General features: G+C 45.4%; 2 protein-coding genes across 2 annotated transcripts in view; both read left to right on the forward strand.

Annotated features, from left to right (window-relative positions):
- Window positions 1-17874, forward strand: part of LOC140724037 (uncharacterized) — a 388007-nt gene that overhangs the window by 358717 nt on the left and 11416 nt on the right. The gene's annotated exons all lie outside the window — the stretch shown is intronic.
- On the forward strand, window positions 1445-17749 carry LOC140724036 (uncharacterized). The gene is made up of 4 exons (XM_073038529.1): window positions 1445-1469; window positions 2411-2495; window positions 6080-6238; window positions 14995-17749. Exon 4 carries the CDS (start codon window positions 15401-15403, stop codon window positions 17444-17446), a length of 2046 nt encoding a protein of 681 aa, XP_072894630.1. The 5' UTR covers window positions 1445-1469; window positions 2411-2495; window positions 6080-6238; window positions 14995-15400; the 3' UTR covers window positions 17447-17749.

Here is a 17874-nt window from a genome sequence, read left to right on the forward strand (position 1 = left end):
TAAATCAGTTCTGTATCAAATCCTGTGTCTCTACCACACTCACAATATACACTAGACAGGCCACTCGGCCCATCTGGTCCCTGCCCATGGTTCTGTTCCATATCAGTATTTTAAAATTTATCTCTGCCATTTACCTTCCACTCTCTTTGTTGCAATTTGTCACCACTCGGTGGGAGAAGAGATTTCCTATGAATTTCGTAGAATCATAGAAATCTGCAGCAAATTACTGTTCATTATACATTGTTCCGACCATGTAACCTACTCTAGTAACTGCCTAGAAGTACCCTACTACATAGTCCTCTATTTTCCTAAGCTCCATGTACCTACGATTCTCTTAAAAGACCCTATTGTACCCGTCTCTACCACCGTCGCTGGCAGTGCATTCCACACACCCACCACTCTCTGTGTATAAAAATATACCTCTGACATCTCCCTTGAACTACTTCCAAGCACCTTCAGCTATGCCCCCTCGTGTTAACCATCTCAGCCTTGGGAAACAGCCTCTGAATATTCATACGATCAATGCCTCTCTTCGTCTTGTACACCTGCATGAATTTCCTACATGATTTTCCCTAGGTAAGTAACACGATGAGCTCGCTGAGTATTTGACCTTCCCCAGTGCTCTGGACTAAGGTGGTTAAACACTTCCCTACTTTTTTTCAAATTTTGGGTCATTTTCACTAATTTCAAAGGACTGTACCTCAGACAGCCGGGTTGTTGCAATGTGCCTCTAAAGCCTGACAGCAGACTAGTGAGTGAATCTTCGGTGGAGCAAAGTCAGGATCCAAAGAGTTGCCAGCACTAATCAGGGCTCTAGGTCTCCGGAAAGAGATGGGGTCTGGAGGTTACAAGGAGGAGGAGGAAGAGGAACCAGACCAGCAGGGTGTGGTTATGAATGAAAGATGAGAAACATTTGGAAACTGGTCAATTGAAAAACAAAATGGTTAATGTCTACAAAACATTGCAGGTAATCAGCAGATCAGGCAGCAAATGTGGAGAGGAATAAATGGACAGCATTTGGGCCGAGCCCCTTCAGCATGTCTGGACTGTGTACTCCTCTGCTTAGTTTCTGCCTGAACTGCTGAGCTCCTTCAGCAGTGTGTGCGTGTGCGTCGCTGTTTTCCAGCAACTGCAGAAACTCTTGTGTTTCATGTCTGCATTTGTAAGAGGATTGTTCTTTGGCATTAAATAAACGAATGCCTGTTGATATTGAGTGTATCGTTTATGGGAGCCGCTTTCTGGGTTAAAAAAAAACTACTGATTTTTCTACACACAAAACAAACTGAGGTATGGGCATGAAACCAGTTCTTGCAGAAACTTTTAATGGCCCCGTGATTACCCATAAAGCCCTGCGATTAAAATTTCGCTGTCGCTTGAAGCACCGATCAAATGCGCAGGCGTCAAGCTTGCTGCTGTCTTGGAAACTCCGCATGCGCGCAGTACACAAAATGTCGGGAGGACCGGCAGAGGTAAGAGCGGGTGCTGGGTGGGCTTTAATTGAGTGACAATTGCTGTGAACGCTGGACACCGTGGCCCACAAACTCGGCACAGGCCAGGTCTTTTTCCTCTCTCTCAGCCCCACGATCCGTACACGGGCCCCGGGGAGCTTCCGGCTAATCAGGGAATGGGAACAAATAGATCTCACAGACAAAGCTGAGCTCCAGAAAACTAAATGCAGGGATCAGGAACTCGTAGTAAGGGAACAAAATCTTTTTCTCAGCAGTTGAGACAATCACCTTTGTTCTGCTTCCAACCGCAGCTGCCGGCAATCCAAACAACACACGCAAAATGCCGGAGGAACTCAGCTTTAGTACTCTTTGCTATCGATGCTGCCTGGCCTGCTGAGTTCCTCCGGCATTTTGTGTGTGTTGCTTGTTCTGCCTGCTCTTGTTCTGGCGTTTTCTACCGGTGAGGACATGCTTTGACCCATTCTGTCTGGGTATATACTGATACCAAACACCTTTGCCCTGGGCAACAAATAGCTTTCACATCACAAATGTGCCAGACTCCAATGAGACAGACTACTGCCCTTCCCTTCATATTCTTTGGCATTGCCATCACCGAGTTCACCACTGTCAGCCACCTGGAGGGGTGGGGGGGGGTTCAGGGGAAATATTTATGTACAATACAGAAACTGGTGTTACCTGTGTGTATTGTGGCGATGCAAAAGTTGCTGGATAATTTGCAAGTGGGGAGTGATATTTGGAAAACTGCCTTTTTAAAGTATCATTTAGCAAGAAAATCACTTACAGTGACATGCAAAAGTTTGAGCACCTCTGGTCAAAATTTCTGTTGCTGTGAATAGCTAAGTGAGTAAAAGATTACCTGAGTTCCAAAAGGCATAACGTTAAAGATGACACATTTTTTAATTTTTTAAGCTAGATTACTTTTTCTTTTCCATCTCTTACAGTTTCAAAATAATAAAAAAAGGGAAAAGGGCCCGAAGCAAAGGTTTGGGCACCCTGCATGGTCAGTGCTTAGTAACAACCCCTTTGGTAAGTATCACAGCTTGTAAACGCTTTCTGTAGCCAGCTGAGAGCCTTTCAATTCTTGTTTGGGGATTGTTGCCCATTCTTCCTTGCAAAAGGCTTCTAGTTCTGTGAGATTCTTGGGCTGTCTTGCATGCAGTGCTCTTTTGAGGTCTATCCACAGATTTTCGATGATGTTTAGGTCAGGGGAATGTGAGGGCCATAGCAAAACCTTCAGCTTGTGCCTCTTGAGGTAGTCCATTGCGAATTTTGAGGTGTGTTTAGGATCATTATCCTGTTGTTGAAACCATTCTGTTTTCATCTTTAGCTTTTTTTTTTACAAATGGTGTGATGTTTATTTCCAGAATTTGTGGTATTTAATTGAATTCATTCTTCCCTCTACCAGTGAAATGTTTCCCGTGCCACTGGCTGCAACACAAGCCCAAAGCATGATTGATCCATCCCTGTTCTTAACAGTTGGAGATGTGTTCTTTTCGTGAAATTCTGCACCCTTTTTTCTCCAAACATACCTTTGCTCCTTGCGGCCAAAAAGTTCTATTTTAACTTCCTCAGTCCACAGGACTTGTTTCCAAAATGAATCAGTCTTGTTTAGATGTTCCTTTGCAAACTTCTGATGCTGAATTTTGTGGTGAGGATGCAGGAAAGGTTTTCTTCCGATGACTCTTCCATGAAGGTCATATTTGTGCAGGTGTCTCTGCACAGTAGAACAGTTCACCACCACTTCGGAGTCCGCTAAATCTTCCTGAAGGTCTTTTGCAGTCAAACGGGGGTTTTGATTTGCCTTTCTAGCAATCCTATGAGCAGTTCTCTGGGAAAAGTTTCTCGGTCTTCCAGACCTCAACATGACCTCCACCCTTCCTGTTAACTGCCATTTCTTAATTACATTACGAACTGAGGAAACAGCTATCTGAAAATGCTTTGCTATCTTCTTATAGCCTTCTCCTGCTTTGTGGCCATCATTTATTTTAATTTTCAGAGTGCTGGGCAGCTGCTTAGAGGAGCCTATGGCTGATGATTGTTGTGACAAGGTTTGAGGAGTCAGGGTATTTATAAAGTTTTCAAATTTGCATCACCTGGCTTTTTCTAATGAAGATTATTAATAAGCTATAGCCCTAACAAGCTAATTAATGTCTGGGACCTTGGTAAAAGTTATCTGAGAGCTCAAATCTCTTGCATGGTGTTCCTTTATTTTATTTTACTTTAAAATTGTACAAAACAAAAATAATACACTAATCTTGCTTAAAATGTTGAAAAGAATGTTTCATCTTTAACGTTATGCCTTTTGGAAATCAGGTCATCTTTTACTCACTTAGCTATTCACAGAAACAGAAATTTTGACCAGGGGTGCCCAACCTTTGCCTGTGTGACTCGTTGAGGTTGGGTCCTGGGATATCACAGTTCTTGATCCAGGTAAAATGGACCCGGGGATCGAGCAACTTGGGCTTATGAGGTGTTGAGCGAGTATTTCTGGTCTGGGATCAGATGCTTGTTTCTGGAGTTCCTTTGGAAGCAATGAGTGCTAATCTGAGGAGAGGATGAGTTCCGATTCCAGCCTCACAGGGACAGGCTGTGAGTAAATGGGCTGTACTGTGTTTACAACAGTAGAAATAGACCCTTGAGTTTGGTGTTGAAACTGTGTTTGGAAATCACCCCCCCCCCCCCCCCCACTGTCACCTGTCTGTCACCCGGCAGAAATCAAGCAGAATCTCAAGTTGCTGGAAATCTGCACTAAAAACTGAAAATGTCTGAAGTCATTCTTTTCCTTTTGCAATATTTTTATTCAGAAGAAAGATTTACAGAGTGCAACACATAGATACATCTCAACATAACTTGTGTACATTCATATATTGTAATAAAATTGATTAAAATGCTGTAGCATAAGACATAAAGGTATACCACTCTGTAATCAAAAATTTAAAGATAGGTCATACATCATAAAATATTTTTTTTTTATATATTAAAAAAGTCAACCCCCTACCAACTACCAATGAAAAAAGCTGATGGATGACAATGGATAATTAGGAAAAAAAACATATTCACTTAAGAAGAGAAGATAAAAATATGCATAAAAGTCTGTGCGCTGTTAAACTTTATAAATTGGAAAAGTAATTTAGGAAAGGTCCTCAAATACCATAAACAGATTGTTTTGAATTTAAGACTGAGCAGCGGATCTTTTCTAAATTTAAATAAGACATAATATCACGTAGCCATTGAAGATGTGCAGGAGGGGTAGACTCCTTCCATTTAAGCAAGATTGCTCTTCTTGCTAAAAGAGAGGTAAAAACTAAAACCTGTAGGTTAGGAGTATTTAAAGTTATATCTTCATTTGCAATAATACCAAACAAGGCAGTAAGGGGATTTGGGTCAAATTGGACCCTAAAAAGTTGAGAGAAGGTATGAAATACTTCCCGCCAAAACTTTTCAATTGTAGAGCAAAACCAAAACATATGAATTAAGGAGGCATCAGCAGAGTTGCATTTATTACAAAGTGGAGAAACATTTGGGTAAAAACTGGAGAGCTTCTGTTTAGAAATGTAAGCTCTATGAACCACTTTAAATTGTAGAAGAGAATGACGAGCACAGAAAGATGGTTTATTAACCCGTTTAAGAATTTTATTACATCTATCATCAGAAGTCATTCTGACAAAATGTTATTAACCTGAATTGTAAAGTTTGTTCCTCTCCCCACAGCTGTTCCTTACCTGCTGAGTGTTTCTGGTAATTCCAGTTTCTTTTTATTACATTCACCCCAGAATGGTTTATATTTCCTGAAGTGGACCTGTTTAAACCTGGAAATGGAAATGGCTCATTTTGTGATAGTAGAGCAGTAAAGAAAGCACAACTTTTCTCTGTAAATTATCCTGGTACCAGTTTGTGTTCAGTACAATTGTTGCTAACAAGATTTACAAGAATAATCTCAGGAATGATTGACTTTATGTCTGAGGAGCATTTGATGGTTCTGGACCTGTACTCAATGGAGTTCAGAAGGACGGTGGGGGTGGTGGGGGGGGGGGGGGGATGTATGGTTAAGTAAACCGAATGCTGAAAAGCCTGGATACAGTGGACATGGAAAGGATGTTTCCATTAGACGGAGAATCTGTGATTTGACAGCACTGTCTCAGAATAAAGATGCTTCCCTTTAAAACTGAGATGAGAAAAATTTTTGGGCAAATTATGTCTGATCTGTGGAATTTGCTGTCACAGAGGTTGGTTGAGGCTGCCATTTGGGTATATTTATGACAGAGATTAATATACTCATGATTGCTAAGTAGCTTCGGGGTTACAGGAGGAAGGCAGGAATATGGTATTGGAATAAAAATCAGCCATGGTTGAGTGGTGGGGCAGACCAGATGGATCAAATCACCTAATTCTGTTCCTGTGTCTTATGTCTTACCATGACTGAATGATGGCTGCTTCTTATCCCAGATCATTTTGTGATGTGTGAGGGGCAATAAAAGATTGTTCACAGAGATCATTATATCTGCCTTCAACGTTTGAGTTTCAGTGAGTTTTGTTCTTGGTAACATTTAGCAGAAATGTTTGGTTCTCCTTTTTATTGTTAATGTGCTTCATTATCTTTCATGTTAAAGTTGTGAGAGATTTATTGGAAGAAAAACCCCAAATGGAAGCAAACCACGACTGAAGACAGTGGAACATCAACAAGTGAACCTGCCCGAGGATTGAGAGCATCAACTGGAGAGAACCCATCTGACTCAGAGATTCCAGTGATTCATTCAGGAGAAAGTTTGGTGAGTCTCATTTACTCAAACACTGGTCCTTTAGACATTACATACCTGTAAAGGGAAGGTAGGAAATTGTTGGAGTGAGACTGAATGTGCCCAGAGGAACCAGTTATGCCTCTGTCAGACCCAGTTGCAATCATTCCAGTTCTGGTAATGTGCTTACAGCAGCCCAGTCCTTTAAAACCACTCCCATTCTGTGGAAGTCAAATCTGGAAAAAGTCACTCAGAGACCATATAAGTACAAACTCTTTACTCCAAGCACCCAGGCCTTACTCAGTTAGTCGCTCAAACAGGAACAGTCTATGACTGTTACCGCTCAATCCGCTAACTGACTAACAATTCCCCTTACACCACAGATATATCTATCCAGATACCCATCACACAAGGCAGGCTGGAGCCAAAGTTATTTACTATATTACAGCCCCTTAAGACAAATGACAAAATAGTCATAATGGCTTCCACACACAGAACAGACTGAAGCTGTCCTATCTCTACCCATGAGTGCACGAGGAGATAAACATCCAGAAAGCCTAGCTAGCTTACCTCAAGAAGAGATATGGCTCAGATGGCTTAGCACATCTGTTGATCGTCAGCAGTTTCTTTCAGAAAAATCGGCTGCTATTGTTTAACAAAGTGTTAACCCTTTTTCATACTTTATCATTCCCTCCTTTTGATCATGGATAACATTACGGCATATCTGTGGGTAAAAACAGCATACAACAGTAATTATAACAATGATATGTCCAACTATTAGGCCATAATGCAATACCATGCCCCACATATTACCGAACAGGCCTTCAAAGACTACCATTTCATCCCCTCGGTGAACCAGTGTAAATCCTGCCCTACTTTCTTGATGCTGTCAATCTCCCTGGCAGTGTGCTTGGAGAGGGATGTAATGTTAGTAGACTCATCAGGGATATAGGTGCAGCATTCTGTGTCAATAATAACACAGGTTCCCCCTTTAACAGCTAGGATAAACTCTAAGGCCGTACGATTCTGTAGGACTGTTTGCCGGATTGCAATCATTTCAGTGGATATTTCTGTTACTTGGCCTGTGTTTCTGTCAGGGCCCCTGCAGTATTGTGTCCAGCTCCTCAAGTGCTGTAGCCAAATTGATTATCTTTGGTGGATTCCTGGCTACTCCATAGGAGAGAAAAGTGATCATCCAAAATCGCTCAGTCTCAGTTATTCCTCTCCGCTGCTGGGCATCTGCAAGTCTGGCTAGGATGCATGCTTCCCAGTATAAGAAGTTCTGTTTGGTGGGAGCCTGAGATACCATCCCTCAAAACACTGACAGCCACAGTCTTCTCTGACTGGACCACAGTTCCTCAACTCACTTCCCCGGGTGTTATTTGTGTAAGCCCAGGCTGAGAGTTCCTTACTCTGGTTGAGCGGGATTACTGACATTGGAATCATAGTTTTACTATGCTGCGGAATTTCAGCACAAACCCAGCAGGCCCCTAGTTCTACCTGTTTGGCATCGGTGTGACAGAGAGACAGAAAGGTGTTAACGTGGGGGCCCCCGGATGCTGGGGTGAGTCCTCTCAAAGACATAAACCCCAACACCACTATCAACCAACATATTTTCCTTTAGTTCGAGACAGTTCTTCTACTCAGACAGACAGACAGACGTACTTTATTGATCCCGAGGGAAATTGGGTAACATGTTAAGCAGGTTTGGCACCTAATCGATCTATCCACCGAGATTGCCCCTTCAGTTTCACAGCCATGGGAGTGGTCATTAACACCTGATATGGTCCTCTCCACCGAGGTCCAACTTTCCCTCAATCTCAGTTCTTGATCAGGACAAAATTCCCAGGTTCTATGGTAGGCTAGTCACTCCTCTCTGTGGAGTAGTCCTCTTCCTTGTAAGCCTGTCGAACCTGTGAATGTAATGCTTGGAAAATGTTGGTCTCTTCCCTGAGGGGATGCATATCCAATTTTGCTGGTAGACATTGTGAGAGCAATGGTACACAAGGTCTTGGTCCCCAGGGTGTCCTCATGGGCCGTCCATGAATGATTTCAGCTGGTGACAACACTGTTTTCCCATGTGGGGTAACCCTCAAGTGGAATAGGGCTAATGGTAGGTCCTTCATCCAAGCGAGTCCAGTCTCCGCTGTTAGTTTGGCTAATTTACTCTTCAGAGTGCCATTGACTCTTTCCACTTTGCCAGCGGCCCATGGGTGGTGTACACAGTGGAATTGTTGCCTGATAGCTAGTTTGTTACATACCTCTTTGTTCACTGTCACCACAATGTGTGGGCCATTGTCAGAGCTCAGCATCTCCAGCAGGCTTTACCTTGGAATTATTTCCCATAATAATAACTTCATAACAGTCATAGCATTCTTATTGGTAGTTGGAATAACTTCAATCTATCTACTAAACACATGTATAATAATTAAGCAGTATCTATAGCAATGTACTCTAGGCAATTCAGTAACATCAACTTGTAGACACAAAAATGGTCAAGGGAGTCGTACCCGGTGTGCAGGTTAACAACCATTCCCTCCTTTTCCAGGTGTGTGCATAATTGACCAATACAGGTAAAAACTGTGTAGGAACACAAACCTGTCCCGCTGGGGTGATCCAGAAACCCCGGTCAGGGTCTTTCTGGCACCCCACCTGGAACTACAGCTTGCACTCCTCCTCAGAGGCGTCCCCCTGAAAAGTACGTACCTCCCACATGTCTGGCAAACCCGTTCTGCTTGAGTCATGGAGGATTGCTTGATGGTAATCCGAGGAGACTACAACTATCGGGGATTGTGCAGCACTTTTCGCTGTCTAATCTGCTGAAGCATTGAGTTTATTGACCCGGTCGGAGATGCCGGTGTGGGCCACACATTTAATAATAGCCAAAACTCGTGGTAACTGTTGAGCGGTGAGTAAGTTATTTACAAAGGTGGCATTACTAATGGGGTGGCCAGAGCAAGTCAGGAATCCCCATGTTCCCAGAGAGCCCGGTAGTCATGTACAACTCCAAATGCATAACGGGAGTCCGTGTAATTGTTCGCACTTTTATCTGTTGCTAGGATACAGGCAGGAGTCAGAGCAAACGGCTCAGCCTCCTGGGTAGAGACAGCTGCTTCAAAAGAGGCCTGCTCAATTACTTCACTGTCCGTCACTATCACATCACCAGAATATTGTTTCCCTGCTGGATCCACAAAAGAGCCTCCATCCTTATATGGAGTTGCGTTGGGCTTGAGGGGGTATTGCGGAATGGATGGGAGAGTCTGTCCTTCTTCCGCAGTGATCTGGACTGGGGCAGTTTGTGTGGCCGATCTCGTGGCCTGAAATTGCCCAGAGATGGGGTACAACATCTTGGTCAATATTAAAAGGTTGTCTTACCAGATGTGCCATCTTCAACTCAAAGTCCTTCCAGTATTGGAGTTGTCCTGCGCCCAAGTTTTGCCAGTCTCCCTCGTTGCTAGAGGCTTGTTTCATCAGTGTGTAGGCAAAGAACCCCAGGGTCTTTGGTTTGAACCCGGGGCAAACCCTGAAGGTAGTATGGGGAACAACCAGTCCTGTCTGTCGCCAAAGGAAATCTGGAACTTTGGCCAGAAATGCACTGCCCTCTTTTCCTTTAAGTTCTCCAATCACCGTGACTGGGAACTTCTGTCCCTCGAGGGGTGCATAATACTGGCTTTCCTCAGTTGAGCACCCCGGAGGGTCATAGCACAGGGTCACATGAGGGTCGGCCGCTGGCAGAAGGGGTTCAAACACAGTGGAGTCCAGATTAAGTGCCCACCACTGGGGGGGAGGTGTCAGTAACTGGGGAAGATGTCGGTTGTTCACTAGTCCCAGGGTGATACCCTTGTCCACGCAGAGAATCTCGACTTACAACGGACAGAGCAAGTCTCTCTCTGCTAGATTACACCCCGACTGGTGGTGACTCTAAATGAAACCTCACACTGGGTCCCCTGGAATTCTACCTGCAGTGGCTGGATACGTGAATACGTACATTCCGTTCATTCAAACCCAAACAGAGTGATTGTCGCGTCTGATAGCTGTTTTCCCTTTTCCGATACTATTTTCTGATCGACAGTGGTTGTGGTTGCCCCCAATCAGAAGTGGAACCGGAATTCCAGCAACTTGCAATATTAAATTGGGCTCTTCCTGAGGGGTGGTACTCACAGTAGGAAGCATCCTTGATTGTCAATTTCTAAACAGGTTGCTGTCCCCACCTGTCCCTTGGTAGGTTTTTGTTCCCATTTCGGATCCCCAGATATAGCCCGCTCACGTCTTTCTTTGCCGCTGAACATATTCACCTTTAATGTTAGTTCCCTTTGGGTTTGATCAGGATTCGAAAGTCGGGTCCCAATAATATGTCAAAGCTTGTCGCATTCGATTTCGGTCATTGTCAGGTCAATCCATATTATTTGTTTTAATCATGTTGGATAACTTAGTTGGTAAGTATTGGAGCGGTAAGGCTTTAAACTGGGGGTGGGGGGGGTGGATTCCCAGTGCCGTAGCAGTCCACAAACTGCTCCCGATAGTCTCGTCCCGATTCCCCAGGCTTAGGTTTGCATTCAAGAACTTCAGTGATGTTTACAGGTTGCTGGAGAGCCCTTTCCAAGGCTTGGATAATCTGGTCTCTCTGTTCATTCTCATTATGGTTTCCCGCCTGTAACTCCTGATAGGTTTGGTATCTCAATTCTGCCTTCCATTTCCACCCCTCATCAGCTGAGAGAATCATGCAGCAGAGACCGAATAAATCTTGCAGGGTCGCATTAAACATTTGTATAGTACTGCGGACACACTGAGCAAACTGTGCTGGTCTTTCTCTTCTACCTGGGACCTGATTCATGATCATTATCATTTCTTGAGGCTTCCAGGGTGCATACACAGGAATCACTGAGGACTGTCCCTCCTCCTGCTGCTGGTGGACTGGGCAGCATTCGGTGGGCAATTGCCTTCAGAACCATAGAACATTACAGCACAGAAACAGGCCTTTTGGCCCTTCTTGGCTGTGCCGAACCAATTTTCTGCCTAGTCCCACTGACCTGCACCTGGACCATATCCCTCCATACCCCTCTCATCCATGTACCTGTCCAAGTTTTTCTTAAATGTTAAAAGTGAGCCCGCATTCACCACTTCATCTGGCAGCTCATTCCACACTCCCACCACTCTCTGCCTGAAGAAGCCCCCCCATGTTCCCTTTAAACTTTTCCCCTTTCACCCTTAACCCATGACCTCTAGTTTTTTTTTTGTCTTCTGGCCTCAGTGGAAAAACCCTGATAGCATTCACTCTGTCTATACCTATCATAATTTTATACACCCCTATCAAATCTCCCCTCATTCTTCTACGCTCCAGGGAATAAAGTCCTATTCAACCTTTCTCTGTAACTCAGTTTCTCAAGTCCCGGCAACATCCTTATAAACCTTCTCTGCACTCTTTCAACCTTATTAATATCCTTCCTGTAATTAGGTGACCAAAACTGCACACAGTACTCCTCACCATTACATTCCAACTCTGATACTCAGTACTTTGATTTATAAATGCTAATGTACCAAAAGCTCTCCTTACAACCCTATCTACTTGTGACGCCATTTTTAGGGAATTATGTATCTGTACTCCCAGAGCCCTCTGTTCTACCGCACTCCTCAGTGTCCTACCATTTACCTTGTATGTTCTACATTGGTTTGACCTTCCGGTGCAATACCTCACACTTGTCCACATTAAACTCCATCTGCCATTTTTCAGCCAGTTCCTCCGACTGGTCCAAATCCCTCTGCAAGCTTTGAAAACCTTCCTCACTGTCCACTACACCTCCAATCTTTGTATCATCAGCAAATTTGCTGATCCAATTTGCCACATTACCATCCAGATGATTAATATAGATGACAAATAACAATGGACCCTGCTCTAACCCCTGTGGCACACCACTAGTCACAGGCCTCCACTCAGAGTAGCAATCCTCCACTACCACTCTCTCGCTTCTTCCATTGAGCCAATGTCTTTGTGGAGCCATTAACTCTGGGGTTCTATTGGATCCTTCCCTTCCTGTCTCGGTATTCTCTTAATGAATCTCAAAGTTTACGGACCTCCCCTTCCCTGCCGCCACTGTTTTACCTGAGCGGACAGTGTATCTGAGAACTGGGAGGACTGGGATTTGGGAGCACTGGGTGCACTGGGCTCCTGGTAAGTTGGGTGGGGGGTGCTACGGTGGGTGCCCACTCCTCATCACGGTCACTGTCCTCAAACAGGGTCAGTATGCCAGACATGGGTTCGGGATCCCTTGTTTCCCTATCAGTTCGAACTTCAGACTGATGTTCCTGCCCTGCTCTCCTATCTAGGCCAGCCTTGGTTTGCTTACGTTGTTTTCCCTGCTCTTGCTTGCTGCATCTATCCACCCATTCATGCTCCACTTTTAGCGTCTCCCAACCTTTGGTGTTCTTCCTGCAGTACATACCTCTCTCCCTTTGTCACATGCATTATTCCTCCAACTTGCTAATAATGTACTGTTCCACTTTCCATCTGCCTTTTCCTTCCAATCCCTTTTCAACAATTTCCACTTCTTACCACAGTTTTTTCCCATATCAAATTTACTGCTTGTTCTCATGAGGTAATATCCCTGGTTCCTCCGCAGTGGCCACATTTTGTTCCCCAATTTCTTATTCAGCGCTGTACTCAACATGCGCAAATCTTTTTCCTTGTCTGGAAAACTCTTGCACGTTGTGTAGGGCTGCTCCTGGCCCACTCATATCAATCGACTGCAGTTGACCCATGTGCACCAAATAATATACCCAGCACAAAGCCTCCCGCTCAATTAGCAATCAGATATATTTACCTGGCTGGCACTTCCTGCCTCCTGTCCACTTAGTGAAATTTACCTGGAACCGCCTCCAGCCCACTTAGTAAAATTTTGCCTACCTTATACGAGACCCCCAACAGATTCTTTCCCGATCCCGTCAAGGTATGCGATCAGCCTTGGACGAGGGACCGTACCTCGAAAGGAACTAACGGAGAGCGACATAATGTAAAATACCTATTGGGTGCCCGGTCAGTCTCCGCAGTCCCCAGAGTGGTCCAGCCGCTTACTCAGCCCGTCTGCTTGGCACTCCCTATATTGGGATCCTGTTCATTACGCCAAATGTTAAAGTTGAATCTGAATAAAACACGAGAGACCAGCTTCTTATCATCACCACAGTTTATTGTGCATTCTCCTGTAGGAGTTTGAGACCCAGTTGTCAAAGTGACTGCCACCATCCACCATCTGACAAGTGGACTGACTCTGTCAGGTTACAGCCATGTATCTATACATGAACCCAGACATTTATACATAGCCCCAGACATTACTATTGCAAGATGTTATTAGAACTGGTATGCCCACCCAATCTGTTGGTGTAAAACTAAATTACGTAGATAAGAGAGTTCGCTAAATGAAGGTTCTAATTACAGTTGGATGTACTGTCCAGTCCTTATCAGTTATTCCCTTTGCAAGGCTCTGACTTAATTACAGACATGTTCATTCCGGTCCTTATCAGCGAGTCCTCCTCCCTTCACTCAAATGAGGGTACAGTGCATAATGTTATCAGCTAACGAGGGTACAATGTATAATGTTATCAGCTAACAAGGGTACAATGCATAATGTTATCAGCTCTCAGTGAGTCTCTCTGCAAGCCACAGAGAACTGGTAATGAGCCTGTCTTAGCAAACCGCTGAACACAGAGTTTACTTCAGTTCAAAAATTCCTATTCAGTCCCAAATATTCTTTTAGCCAGAGATTACATAGGTTCAAAATGGTTTTTTTTAATATATCCTAAATTCCTCAGGCGGGTTCACGGGAAATATTTATGTCCATTATAGAAACTGGTGTTCCCTGTGTATATTGTGGTGATGCAAAAGTTGCTGGAGAATTTAGAAGTGGGAAGAAGTGGAGTGATATTTGGAACTCTGACTTTTTAAAGCGTAATTTAGCAAACAAACCACTTATGGACAATATGCAAGAGCTTTGGTGAGAAAATCCTTCATTACCCATTACAGGCCTGCTATATAGTTTGTGTGAGAGAGCAGATGAACTTGATCAAACCCAGAGGAGATCAAAGTTGTTATCGACAGTGATTTGCTAGCTGTTAAAATGAATACCTCTATATAAAATTCACTCTGTACATGTCACTTGGAAAAAAATGTACAGTACATGATTTATGTGCCCACTGGTCATTACGTTAGAGGGGACATTGGTGGGAAGGTGGGGAGACCGCCAGTGTCCTTGTTGCCCTCACCTACAAGATGTGCATCCAGCTGCAGCTTGTAACCCTGCACTTAAGGAGTTGGATCTTGAAATGGATGAATTTATCCCCCAGGTCTAAAGTGGCTAACACGAGGAGCATCGTTTTCAGGTGCTTGGAAATAGATATCGAGGGGATGTCAGGTGTTAGTTTTTTTACACAGAGAGTGGGGTGCATGGAATGCAGTACTGGCTATTTGCGTGAGAGTGGTTCAGTTACTGTGGGGCCAGGCACTGATGCAGCTCAGAGGAAACAGGGAATAATACCAATGGAGAGAGTCAAACTGAGCCAGGTCACAGATTGGAGATGGCAGAAATGCCCCATTCTCATAGAGACAGGAGGAGCATCAGAGAGTTTGATGGTCATTCCAGATACTAGCATTGTGCCCAGTTAGAAGATGACTTCTCTCTCTAACTTGGGTTGAACTTCACTGTAACAGTGTGAAGCCATATCACACCTTGACAACTCAAGTGATCTCATCTGAAATGTTGTCCTACATCCATTGATGGATTTTGTAAATCTTTTTACAGGTTAAAAATGATGAGGAATTTGTCTACGGGAATCTCAAACAGATCACGTCAGTTTTGCTGTCTCTGACCAGATATTTACGAAGTGGAGCAAGGGATTCACTTCATCTTCCTTCCTGTTCAGACTGTGGGGAGGGATTCACTTGATCATCTGACCGACTGGCACGCCCGTCATTTTACATGGGGGAACCCAATCACCTGCTCAGACAGTGGGAATGGATTCAGTTGATCATCTCAACTGAAGGTACATCAGCGAGTTCACACTGGGACAAGGCCATTCACCTGTTCTGTGTGTGAGAAGGGTTCCAGTCGGTCTTTCCACCTGTGGACACACCAGTCAGTTCACACTGGGCAGAGGCTGGTCATCTGCTGAATTTGTGGGGAAGGATTCATTCAGTCATCTGACCTAATGGCTCACCAGCGAGTTCACACTGGGGAGAGGCCGTTCACCTGCTCGGACTGTGGGAAGGGATTCACTCGGTCATCCCAACTGAAGGTACATCAGCGAGTTCACACTGGGGAGAGGCCATTCACCTGCTCGTACTGTGGGAAGGGATTCACTCAGTCATCCCATCTGAAGGTACACCAGCGAGTTCACACTGGGGAGAGGCCGTTCACCTGCTCAGACTGTGGGAAGGGATTCACTTGCTCATCCCAACTGAAGGTACATCAGCGAGTTCACACTGGTGAGCGGCCGTTCACCTGCTCAGTCTGTGGGATGGGATTCACAAGCTCATCTAAACTGAAAATACATCAGCGAGTTCATACTGGAGAGAGGCCGTTCACCTGCTCAGACTGTGGGAGGGGATTCACTTGCTCATCTGACCTAATGGCACACCAGCGAGTTCACACTGGGGAGAGGCCATTCACATGCTCGGACTGCGAGAAGGGATTCCCTTGCTCATCCCAACTGAAGGTACATCAGCGAGTTCACACTGGGGAGAGGCCGTTCACCTGCTCAGACTGTGGGAAGGGATTCGCTCGGTCATCTCAACTGAAGGTACACCAGCGAGTTCACACTGGGGAGAGGCCGTTCACCTGCTCAGACTGTGGGAAGGGATTCACTCGGTCATCTCAACTGAAGATACATCAGCGAGCTCACACTGGGGAGAGACCATTCACCTGCTTAGACTGTGGGAGGGGATTCATTTCCTCATCTAACCTGAAGGTACATCAGCGAGTTCACACTGGAGAGAGGCCGTTCACCTGCTCAGACTGTGGAAAGGGATTCACTCGGTCATCTGACCTAATGGTACACCAGCTAGTTCACACGGGGGAGAGGCCGTTCTCCTGCTCAGACTGTGGGAAGGGATTCACTCGGTCATCTCAACTGAAGGTACATCAGAGAGTTCACACTGGAGAGAGGCCGTTCACCTGCTCATACTGTGGGACAGGATTCACTCAGTCATCCTCCCTAATGAAACACCAGCGAGTTCACACCGGGGAGCGGCCGTTCACCTGCTCGGACTGTGGGAAGGGATTCATTTGCTCATCTAACCTGAAGACACATCAGCAAGTTCATACTGGCGAGAGGCCATTCACCTGCTCAGACTGTGGGAAGGGATTCATTCGGTCGTCTTACCTGATGGCTCACCAGCGAGTTCACACTGGCGAGCGGCCGTTCACCTGCTCAGACTGTGGGAAGGGATTCCCTTGCTCATCCCAACTGAGGGTACATCAGCGAGTTCACACTGGTGAGAGGCCATTCACCTGCTCAGACTGTGGGAAGGGATTCCCTTGCTCATCCCAACTGAGAGTACATCAGCAAGTTCACACTGGGGAGAGGCCGTTCACCTGCTCAGACTGTGGGAAGGGGTTCACTTGCTCATCCCAACTGAGGGTACATCAGCGAGTTCACACTGGTGAGAGGCCATTCACCTGCTCAGACTGTGGGAAGGGATTCACTCAGTCATCTGAACTGAAGGTACATCAGCGAGCTCACACTGGGGAGAGGCCGTTCACCTGCTCAGACTGTGGGAAGGGATTCCCTTGCTCATTCCAACTGAGGGTACATCAGCGAGTTCACACTGGTGAGAGGCCGTTCACCTGCTCGGACTGTGGGAAGGGATTCCCTTGCTCATCCCAACTGAGGGTACATCAGCGATTTCACACTGGCGAGAGGCCATTCACCTGCTTAGACTGTGGGAAGGGATTCACTAGGTCATCTATACTGAAGGTACATCAGCGAGTTCACACTGGCGAGAGGCCGTTCACCTGCTCGGACTGTGGGAAGGGATTCAGTTGCTCATCCCAACTGAAGGTACATCAGCGAGTTCACACTGGGGAGAGGCCATTCACCTGCTCAGACTGTGGGAAGGGATTCACTCAGTCATCTCAACTGAGGGTACATCAGCGAGTTCACACTGGGGAGAGGCCGTTCACCTGCTCAGTCTGTGGGAAGGGATTCACTTGGTCATCTCAACTACAGAGACACCAGCGAGTTCACACTGGGTAGAGGCCGATCACCTGCTCAGCCATTGGGAAGAGTTTCTCTCAGCCAAATCACCCAACTGTGCATCATTGACTTCAAACTGGAGAGGCCGTTCACCTGGTGTTATTGTGGGAAGCGATTTACTCAGTCATCGAGGCTTATGTAACTCTCGCTTCGGCTAGCAGCTTAATGTAGGGGGTGATAGCCCCCAGCCCGGCCGAACTAGAGAAATCTCGTTTGGGTGGATGCTGTGTGATGTGTCCCCTGCTACAAATCAGTTCCCTGAAATTACAAACAGTACACAATATGCGATTAAACGATTGAGCTTTATAATCCTTACTTTGACTACAGGATTAGGTAAGTAAACAAAGAATGGCCCGCTCTCTCCATTCATGTCTTCTCATCTCTCCCTAGTGAAAGACCACAAATTCTCTCTTCCAGACTCACAAGAA

This window comes from Hemitrygon akajei, unplaced genomic scaffold (assembly GCF_048418815.1).
Source record: "Hemitrygon akajei unplaced genomic scaffold, sHemAka1.3 Scf000154, whole genome shotgun sequence".
In the NCBI taxonomy this organism is placed as follows: domain Eukaryota; kingdom Metazoa; phylum Chordata; class Chondrichthyes; order Myliobatiformes; family Dasyatidae; genus Hemitrygon; species Hemitrygon akajei.